The 11,598-nt window shown below is 29.7% G+C and overlaps 1 protein-coding gene across 1 annotated transcript; it reads left to right on the top strand.

Moving 5' to 3' along the window:
- Nucleotides 1-7,503: 7,503 nt before the first annotated feature.
- LOC116774790 (uncharacterized) lies at nucleotides 7,504-9,532 on the top strand. The gene is made up of 5 exons (XM_032667553.2): nucleotides 7,504-7,847; nucleotides 7,916-8,060; nucleotides 8,138-8,239; nucleotides 8,388-8,514; nucleotides 8,604-9,532. Exons 1-5 carry the CDS (start codon nucleotides 7,590-7,592, stop codon nucleotides 8,659-8,661), a joined length of 690 nt encoding a protein of 229 aa, XP_032523444.2. The 5' UTR covers nucleotides 7,504-7,589; the 3' UTR covers nucleotides 8,662-9,532.
- The last annotated feature ends 2,066 nt before the right edge of the window (nucleotides 9,533-11,598 follow it).

Raw genomic sequence — 11,598 nt, 5'->3', positions numbered from 1 at the left:
CTCTATTTTGTTAAGTAATATTTTATAACATTATCATTGTATTTACTATCATTTGCTATACATAAAGAGAATCGTACATGAATCCCTTTAAAATGAATTAAAATGTTTATTCCTGTCAGAGATTATAATTTTCGCCGTTATTATAATATATATTTAATATTACTAATTATATTTGATTAATGAACAGAATTATATTATTCAAATTAAACAATGGTCCTGAGTCAACATGAGGCTCTGAATATTAATTTCATCATCTACCAGGTTCACAATCATTTATATAATATAAATAAATTGCAGTTATAATCAGTCTTCTCACATTTTTCACTTTTTTTTTTAATAACTTACACTATATATTAAGCTGAATGTGTATGTTTTTCGTTTAACCTTTAAATGAGAAATTCTTGTATGTATGTATATATACATACGTTCACAGGATCTTGGAAGCGGCTTCATGGATTTGGATGACATTATGCATAAGAAGAGTTTTGAAGACCTCATAATTCTTAAGAACCGTTGTATTATATTTGCTGTAATTAGAGTTATATAATTTAGAAATAAGACTTTATTTATATAATCCATTTTCTATAGTTTTAAAAACGAACTATATCCCTTACCCAGATCCCTGGTCTGAGAGATATAATTGACATGACAGGATAAGGTCTGTAGGGTCTATTAGAGTTAAACGAACTACGCAACTTTCAATACCAGTATGCTGTGTTGTTTCAATAAAAAATGGGTTTCATTCACTAGACTAAGATTAGACTAAGACTCTTTATCTATAATCTAAGCAAATGCCTCTATGATATAAACTAATTACATTCCTTTGTTTTTGGGAATACTTTAATATTTATTCGTATGTTTTCATAATCATAAGCGTATAATATATATACATATATATATGTGTGTATATTTAGGAACTTCGTTCGAATTTATACAAAGAAAATAACGATATGACATTTAACAATTTGACAATGAGATTTTAATTAAAATGAGCACATAAAAGGTAAATTAAGGAACAAAATAATACACTGCAAACACAAGCATAACAACAAATAAACTACTTACAGAGTAATGTCCTTAAAATAGCCTTAGAACTAATTGCTAACACAGTATTAACACTTAAAATCCTTGAGCGATGTCACCTCGACGATTTTTGTTTTTATTTTAAAGAGGTTCCTTATGATATATATGTAATTAGTTACCGACGGTAATACTATGCATGAATGAAATACTAAAAACATTCAGTATGTAGGTCGAGGATACGAACTGATAGTAAGTATAAAACACACAAAATGACTTTGACACACCCATATACATTAATCAGAGAGGATTCCTCAATGTTTTGTATAGTCTCTACATGTACCTGCTTAGCAAATAACTTAATAGCAAAAACTCAATTTTAATCTTCGTAACTTAAATCAGAATCCACTAACAAAACATTTTTGCAAATTTTTATTAAGTGAAAATGTGGAAAAAAAAGGCAAATAATTATTATTTCAGAAGATAATAATCCCTATTTTAACTGAACAGCATCAACAAATTGTTGTTGCTCAATTGTGTCCTGTAAATGTCATAAACAATGTCTGTCCGTCGTGTTAATAATATTATAATAATACAATTGTTGTCAAAAACTTGTCACGTCCCGTGCGACACGCGCTGTTCAAATTAATAACACGATTCTAATACTGTTTGTCCGGTCTCATTTCATGTTTTAAACGTACCTGTTGCTCGATAGAAGCTACCTACGACTACAACGTTGTATGAAATGTTTATTATAAAGTTTGAATAGAATTTAATGTACATTATATTCTAAACACAAATTTCCGATATATTTAATGATATTGTTGAAGTCGGGAATTTTTTATGCACTTTCACAGGTTTCCTGCAATAACGCACTAGTCGGGTTTAGGTTTATGAGAACATTGGCTCGTAGTGGCTTATATAAAATATTTATTACTTTATGTAAAAGTACATTGATATATACTTCTCAAAATTATTAATATAAATTTTACTAGCTTTGCCCCTGAATTCGTGTTCGTGCAATGGATATTTTTTAATTATGTATATTAATTAATATAAAATGTCTAAAATAAAAGCAACCTCCTCATTACATCAGATATCTGCTAGCAATTGTCACATCAAAATTTGTCAAACAGTTCCAAAGATCAAAAAGAAAAAAGAGAAAAACAGACAGACAGATTTATAAAGAAATTTGTCATGTAAACATACATATATGTATGTATATAATGTCATAATATTTAATAATTTACAATTCGGCCTTCGATGTGGTCACAGACCACAGTACGACGATTACTCTGATTAAAATTACTTTAGACATCCGGTCAGGCGTGGAGTGCCGACAAGTTATGGTATTAACATTGCTTGATTTTAATAATGCCTTCAATATCGTGGACTTTAATGTCTTGCTTGCAATAAAGTACTCTTTTCATGTCTCCATTAGTTATTGGCTGGGTACACAGTTTCTTGTATGGTTAGCGGCAACTTTTTAGGCTGAACGTCCCGTTCCCCTATTATTTCAGTATCTATCAACATTGTTTGCTCAAATATTAAATCTATCTACCACCTGCAGCTGATGATCTCTAGGTATATCAGCAATCAAAAATCTCACAGATTATTCCAATACCATTGGTATTGTAAATAAAGACTTGGATTGTATTTCTTAATGGAGTAAATCTACTGGTCTTAAAGTCAATCCTATCACGATCAAAATAATTCTGTTTGGTGGCTCTGAGGTCATATCACGAGTGTCTGAAATTATATTACCTCCCATATTTATTGATGGTACTGTTATTCCCTTTAGCGTAAAAGTAATGCATAAGATCTTGTAATGTAATGCATGAAAAAGTAATGCAGAAAATCTTGGAGACATTTTTGATCAAACTTGGTCATGGAGTCCGCAACTAACGGAGCTGAGCAGGAGAATTGATGCGTCTGTTGATTCCTTAAGAAGATTACGTAATTTTATCCCAATATCAACCAAAAATGTCATAGCTCGATCTCTTCTTCCTATTTTAGACACTTTCAATACCTTTAAAATGAACTTCCTTTATATAATAAAGTTAAAAAGTTAAAAAATTCATTTAAGCGTTTGTTAAGACTCGCCACTTCAATTTGTGTTTAGATGTGAAATAACTTAAAATTATTTATTATATGTCATATGTTTATATTATTTATTTTACATTATTTAGTGTAAGATCTGTTGTGTATATTTACGTTTAAGTTATTATATGTTCACAATTGTAATTTATTTGTTATTTGACGGTTCAATTTTATAGATACGTCAATCAAATGTCTTATATATTTACTTTACTCTTCCTCGTAGATTGTCTAGAAGAGATGGCTCTTTACCGATAAGGCCACCAATATTGTACATTATCAGACAAATAACGGGAATTACATTGTGTGTTATGAATATACTGGCTAGAACTATAAAATCATATAACCGTGGAGTTTCATGGTAGACCGAAATATATTAACTTGTGTTTATCTTCCTCGTCTTGCCGCACTCATATACCTCATGAGGTAAACAGCATTAGCGTGGAGACTTTACAAATTTCATAATTAATGAATTGATAAACTGAGCTATATTTTGTTCGCAACCTTTAACGGATTATTTTATAATATCAATAACAAAGTCACTAACAGGGGAGTATTTGTAGTTGTAGTATATAATATTATTTTTACGTAAACATTTCGTCACAGAAAATATATGACCATCCAGGATTTATTTCAATCTTTAATATCTCGTTATAATACTACAGTTGTAAGATACTTCAGTGATACAGAATATCAATTATAAAGAAAGGTGTCTGATCAGTTCAGATTCAACTAAAAACATATATAATTATTAATAAAAAAATATATGATAGTTATAATAACTTAGCAGGTTGTGTACACAAATACGATATTTTGTTCTTTCTCAATAATAATAATAATAAAAAGTTTTGGATCTCCACTGGATATTCCTATTTAAATAATTTTCACACAGCGTTGACGAACAGCTCGTAATCGTTTTAAGGTACTTTCATGGCTCAGAGGTAGTTGATAGATTTATAAAATATACAGGTGTTGGTTCTGATCTGACTGCTGTAACTTTACGCGCGAATATTATCAATATTTTAGAGGAGGAAATTGTGATGAAAATTCTAATTTTTTTTAAACAAACATATATCCTGTTAAGCCTACCCCAAATCTCTGTTCACGCCCCCCAGATACAACGTTTTATATTTGACAGTCTGAATATTTTGGAGAAATCATTTGGAAGGAATTTTATGAATGAAATGTCAAAGATTCAAAATAATTCCGCATTTTTTAAATAACATTCCTTCATTTTTAGGTTAACAAATAGACGATTTTTATTTGAGAAATAATATTTTTTTAAGGACCAACCGACCGAGGTACACAAATAAAACTATTTTGCAACCGTAAAAATATAGCATCTTATAAGAAAAAGTATTTTTAATATTGTAGTCTGTTGTTCGGTGGTTGTTGCTATGTTCAATAGTAATTTTGTTATGATTTTATTAAAATAACTAACTTTGTACTTTCAAACCCTGGATGCATTCAAGAGTTCTCGTAATCACCGCACAGTGCGATCTTATGAGCCTTGAATTTATATTGTTTAATCGGAGTAGAAGAAAACCGCTTCGTTAATTCTTAAACTTACTTTCAAATTATTTTACGTAAAACGAAAAGAAAAAATTAACTGTTAAAAAAAGGTAGATATATAATGTTTTCTTGTTTGTAGTACCGCTGAGAAATATATTTCTGTCTCGATATTTAATAAATATTCAAAATTGCTTTATGTTACGTTCTCTTTAATAATTTCCTTTAACCTTGGATTCACATCTGTGAGCAGCAGTTTAGCGACGATTATGTTATGTCATATAATCATTATCATCCGCTATTACAGTATGACTAGAAATTTACTCGTTCATTTGGGTCATATATAATAGTTGTCCTATCTTTAATTCTTGATTATATACTATATCACATTATCCGAGGATAAATAATCGTAAAAATGAAATTTCAGAACTGGCTTGCCACAATTTTCAAACTTGGCCTAGAATTTTGTAAAAAATTGTACAAAAAATACATTACCTATATCACTTATGCGCAGAAATTGCATATATGTAATACAGTCATACCGGAAAAGAATTCTGTGACCCTTGAGTTATAACTTTAAACTACAAGAAAAAACATCAAATGCTTTCCTTGTTATTGACAACATTTCTCGTGCAAATGATAGATCTTCATATTTACAATAAGAATTATCTGTAAAAAGGTATTATCTTATGTAGGACCTCATAACATACTCATCATATCTGCAGTGAGATGAGTGAGGTGCATACCAAAGAGTAAGTGAGTGATATAAATAAGTAACACTATTTGAGTATCTTTAAAATTATATTCAACTTATAACAAAATTATTCCAAATGACATCGTACTAAACTCTTGAAATCGTACTGTAAAACTATACTAGACAAAAAATATATATCTGAAAACTACAGATTATAAAACAAGAGATATTGTCGATAATATAATATAAGAAACGAAAATTCTCAGCATTCCATGGATTCACTGTGCGGGTCCATCGCCTTGCTGCGAGAGAATGAACTGATGTTAGTTCCGGACAGGCCCAAATCTTTTATTAAGTTTTCGAAAGATATGGCTGTTATAACTTTTGCTCCTAATTGTACCATTTACAAATTTACAACGAAACTATTCTTAGTGAGCTCGTAATACTTGTTGACCTTGATTTCATGGTCTTTGGGGATGTTGGTTTCTCAAGGAACCGTGAGCTCTATTATAACAATGCGCTTTAAAATTCGTTAATATAAAAATATGTCTGGTCTGGACGCCGACGAACAAATATTCTCTTTGTATTACTTCTCATACGTATTCATCATTATAGTCCAATCCCAAGCCGCTTTAATGATAGAGTAAGCCTTGACGTTCGATTTTGTAGTCCTAGTGCCTTCTCTCACAAAACGTATTGTAAACTTGTTTGTGGTTATTTCTTTTTGCGCTCTGGCTACCGAAAGACTAACCGCTTCACGTACGATTTCTAAAACTCTACCTCTATATATTTAATTCTCTACTCTATATTTTAATTTTACAATTTATAAAGAACTATATTGCCGGCAACAGAACAAACTATTTATCAGTAGAGTATAATCAATTAGAAATTAAGTGAAGCCTTTTTTTATCCAAAGATTCGGAAACTTGTTTTGTGTAAGAAATTTAAATATTGTATTTAAATTTAATTATTATTATTGTGGATTATCAGGCCATATATTCTTTGAGGTTAGTTTGTTTGATTGTTAAGTTTGCATTCCCCCTCAATACGACGCTGAATATGGAAAATAGTGAAGATTAGTAGTTTAAAAACAATAACTAGTTGTGGCTTGCACTCGTATTACTCATTTGTTATCGCCTTGAAATAAGTTTTGTATTTGTTTAATTAATTTTTAAAAAAAGTGTTTTAACATTGATTTTTTTTGTATTAATTATTATTTTAATTCGTATAAGCTTTCTTTAGCTTAAATTATTTTTCATGTACCAGCTGCAGTAGCAGTCGATAAGGAAAGACTGGAAAAGTTAGATACTGTATAAGGCATAAGATGTTGAAAAAATATGTATTTTGTAATTTCTGTTTGTTGCACTTGACATATCCAATTGCGCCAGAATATTGGAGTTATATTGTATTGTTTTTGTAAATTATCACTATTCACTATTATGGATGCCGAAAGTAAACTGCAGCTAACCATTTTATAGGCCTCTTTATTTTGGTTAATGCTAGATACGGGCTTAATCTATTTTATTTAGGTCCTTTTGGTGTCCGAACTACAAATGTATAAATCACAGACAGTATATATTAGCAGTTATTTATTTATCAATCCTTACTTTTTAGAATCTACGAAATTAAAATCTTATCGCACCGGTTCCAATTTTAATTAATCAGAAAAGCTTATCAAGTTGGATGCCATTGGTCTTCAAAACACATTTTTCGTTTCTTCAATAATTCGGTATTTCACACCTGCAGCATTCTGTTAAATTATTTTTTGAGATTATTAAATGGGAATACTCAAATTCGTTCCGTGTTCCTTATCCTCAGCTTTGAATTTCAAACAGTTTTGCTTTATATATTTCATTTCTTCATGGCAGATTTTATATGACACCTTTAAATGTCACATGTTTTTTAAACATAAATGTTTTCATCAACTATAACACATTTATGTGATTTCTTCCTCCATTGCTATAAATTTTAAGTTATTTCTTGTAATTTTCTGCGGTGAAATTAAATTTATACTTGTAAAACAGTGAGTAAAGCATTGGAATTTTGTAGTAAATATCTGAGATAAATAAATATTGACTGACTGTCCCTACATATGTATACGTCAAAATAGAATAGAAAGAATGTGATTTTAAATGTACGACACACAAGGTTTTGTAACTGGTTGAATAAAAAATATTATCATTTTCCATTTGACATTGCATAAGTATGTCAATGTACCAAAATATTACATTTTTAATTTTGTATCATTAACTTTTTTTGTTACTGTTCTATGTCTACAATAAGCAACGAAGCATTACCGGCTTCTGGATCGAGGTCTATCGAAGAAATAAGCAACCCAGCACAGATCGAAGGCAGCGAATGTGGTTCTGAAGACGGTACCTACGGGGAAGCTCTCGTGCCCCATCGAGTTGTCCTTGACTTCACTCCTAATAAAGAATTTGACAATGACTACGTTCAAAGAAAATGTGTTGCATTTTGGGATTTCATTAATAGCAAGCTTGAATTAAATAATCTTTGTGCTATATCGGTAAGGATCAATATAATGACTATTTTATTTCAATAAAAAAACATTAAAATCTATAAATGTTTTTCTAGGACCAAAGTGATGATCTAGATCTGACAGAAGTCAGTGTTGAACCTGATAGTATAAGATCTAATGGGTTGAAGGCACTTACTCCGGATTCACCAACAAATCAGGAAAAAACTGCAGTTTCTGTCCTTGAATTTGTTGAAGAAAAGGGTAATTGGACTATTTATATTTGTTTAATAAAGATAATAGTGTTCTTTGAATGTACACAACCATATTTTTTCATTAAGGTCTCATAGATAGAGCATTTGAAGCAAGACTGCCGAAATTGAATTGTGATTTGGACCTGGTGTCTTACTCTAATGACACATTTCCATCAAAGGTCTCTCCAAGTACGTTAAGAACTTATATATTTATATAATGTTATATATTAAATGTAACTAATGTTTAATTTCTCAAACATACAAAAAAAGTATCAGTATAGTAATCAAATATTCATAAATCATTATTCGATGTCAAAATTGTGAACTTAATTTGCAGCATCTAGATCTTCATCAAGTAAGCCTTACAAACAAAACAAACCACGCAAAAAGCCTGATAAGGTATCTTCACCAAAACTGAAAAAGTTTTGTAAGAACCTACAAATATGGAACGTGGAACATCCTAAGTGAGTATTTGCTTATGAGCAATATCCAAGAAAGTGTAAATAAGTTTTGACTATTTGACAAATATATCTATATTATAAAATTATTTAAGATCCATGGCACCACCAGGACCTGCTCCCGTGCTGCATGCTGATGTCAAACTTTTATAATATAATCAATACTCTTTGCTACTAGGAATGAGGAAGGGGCTCATAATTGAAAAGTACTTTAATATTTAATTTATTTATTTTTTATAATAGTCTAGAAATAAAAGTCTTTGTTGTTATTTTTATATTTTATATACATCTTTATATTTAGAAATAATTTGATACAATACATTAATTCAAAATAAAATTTTAATTAAGAACCATAATTAGGAATAAAAGTTTTGCTAAACCTAATTTTTACAGGACGATTCCACTCAAGCCAAATATCAAATGAATTATTTTTCGTACAAATACTTTTCCTTAATTTTTTTTTGAAATGGTCGTGGTTATAAATTTTATAAGATAAATGATTGCCACTGTTCTTTCTATAGACAACTGTTAAATAATCTCGTTTTTAGAAAAGTTTGTTCTAGAGTATGTAGATTGATATGGGCTTTCTTTAATTTCTATGAAAAAGCAGATTTTTTATCGTTTTCACACTTAACCTTCTCTTCAGATGCATATTTACGGTAACACTGATTCACATGACCAAATTTAATTGTTACCTAATGAAAGTTACCTTATGATAATTTTTAAACGAACCTGGCCAGGTAATATTAAATTTCGTTGTAAATAATTTTAGGCATTATTAAACAATATGCCAAACTATTAAATTGTAACAACTGTGTAATAACACACATTAGCTTGAGTTTCATTTTGCATGGTGCTATTTTTATGCGCAGTATGAGTTAACATAACGTACGTGTGTAGTGACTTAAACTCTTTTGGCATTAAGAAGTCCAGTGGTCTGAATTTAACTAAACTATTGTGCTAAAGATCTTTGCTCCCGAGTTGACTTCTCGTTATATTTTAACAAGGTGACCGAATAGATACATCCAGCTACAAGCCTCTAGCGATTATCTCCACGTTAGTAAAGTCGATCTCATATGTTGCTAAATTTTAGAGACTTTGTCATGTCCTCTGTCTTTGGAGCTCTTGTGTAAAAAGCGTTTATGAATCCTATCCTTTTCGACATTGTCGGGGAGCATTTGTCTTATATAATTCTGTTTATGTTGCCGCAAGATTCTTTTACGGAATCTTTAACAATAGCTTTGTATAAAACTATTTTCATTTCCGCTGGAACATCACGGGTTCAATACATAATAATAGTTGTAAAAGAGTTTATTTGTACTTCTAACTTAGATTTTTATAAAACAGTAGATTTTTATCATTTTGACAAATACGTACCTATAGTCCACTGTCATTTAAAGTTTGGTTTCAAATGTTTATAAAAATAGCCTTAATTTTATCTCGTTTATATTAACTATATCATATAATTATTAAGGACATCACGATGCTTAGACCCGTAATGCATATAATATCACCACCACCACCACCACTACCACTGTAAATGTATATAATAGCTGAAGAGAGCAACAAATAAATTAATGAATTAATGGTGTGTAATATAAAATTTTCTCTCGATGAGATATTATCAAGTTGAGATCATGAAAGAAACATTCCGTTTCAGGGAGTAATTGACGGGAAACTTCGTCTCCAAAAATACCAAAAACATTTGTTAGAAAATTAATAATAATTAAATAAGTAAAACGAAGGCGTTTATCTGAAATAAAACATGCTGGATACACGCATTTTGATATTACGACCTATGTTTTGTACGTATTGAATGATATAAGAGCGAGGCGTATTAAAAAACGTGGTCTCTCCAATTGAATCGAATATCAATTGAGACAAAAGTGACATGTCCCGACACAAAGTTCTATGCAGTTAGAAATTTGATTCCAATACATAATCGAGTTTATCTTGATTATTAATAATGCTTAGCAATATATTAAATATAATAAGGTAATTACTTATTTATAGGTCACAGGGCATCTAAAACAAAAAAAAAAAAACAAAAAAGATCAAATGTCTTTTCTGAGAAAAACAACAAAGGAATTTGTAAGAATAAGTATCTCGAATCCTATTGAATTTTATATCTTAAGAGTTATAATAGAACATTTTAATATTTTTCGATATCTGACTTACTTTTATGAAAAAACACGATCATTGGACAGTAAAAGTTGAAAAATATTCCTTTTAGAAATTGAAATATTTTCTTTTCGTAATTATTCGCCAAAAGTATTTCAATTCCAACTTATTGTATTAAAGTAAGGGCGAGAAGGTAGAATATTTTTAATTATTAAGAACCTTTTTTATTTGCCATTAAGAGATGAAATTTTTATCAAATCGTCGAACCGGTCTCAATAATAGACCTTTTAAAATCATCTTTAGTTTCTGCTCGAGTTACTTCACCTGTTTTACATAAACCTTCAATTATCGGGCATTTCGGAGACTGTTAAACGTAGAAAGTTTCAATATTTTCAGATCTACACTAATATTAAATATTGAAGATTTTTCTTCTTTGTTTGGTTTAAAATTCTATTTTCAACGGGATGCACATATTTGTTACAAAATATTATAGGGTTAGTTACTACATTAAGGAACGACTTTTTCTGTATGATATCATTCTTAATTTAACAAGGAACGTTTAACTTTCTTGAGTGCTTCACAGACTGGCGGTATAAATTTCTAAAGTCTGAGAATGTATATTTTTTCAATGATAAAACTGACTTAAGTAACGATATACCTCATGTGTAGTAAGGGCCATCTAAATTAAAGTCATCTATATGTCCACGCTGTAACAATTGAAATTTTAAACTATTGAAATTTTCAAATGTTCTGTGTTATAGTTACAAAGGTAGTAAGATTTTTTTTTTTACATTTTTCCACTTGTTCTCTGTTGACGCTGCTCTATTTTTTATACTATTTTCACAGCTTTTCAAGTTTTCAATATAAATCTCATTGCACTTAGATATTTATATTAGTTTAAATGAAACTTATATTTTTAGGATTACTACGCGTATTTTATTATTTTTAAAAACTACATACTCCCGACGT

This window comes from Danaus plexippus, chromosome 8, assembly GCF_018135715.1.
Source record: "Danaus plexippus chromosome 8, MEX_DaPlex, whole genome shotgun sequence".
NCBI lineage: Eukaryota > Metazoa > Arthropoda > Insecta > Lepidoptera > Nymphalidae > Danaus > Danaus plexippus.
This window is presented reverse-complemented; position numbering and strand designations above follow the sequence as displayed.

Coding starts and splice junctions, on each gene's coding strand:
- LOC116774790 (XM_032667553.2), top strand. CDS start 7,590: ATGTCTACAATAAGCAACGAAGCATTACCGGCTTCTGGATCGAGGTCT. Junction 8,061..8,137: donor TGAATTTGTTGAAGAAAAGG/GTAATTGGACTA, acceptor TTTTTCATTAAG/GTCTCATAGATAGAGCATTT. Junction 8,240..8,387: donor TCCATCAAAGGTCTCTCCAA/GTACGTTAAGAA, acceptor CTTAATTTGCAG/CATCTAGATCTTCATCAAGT.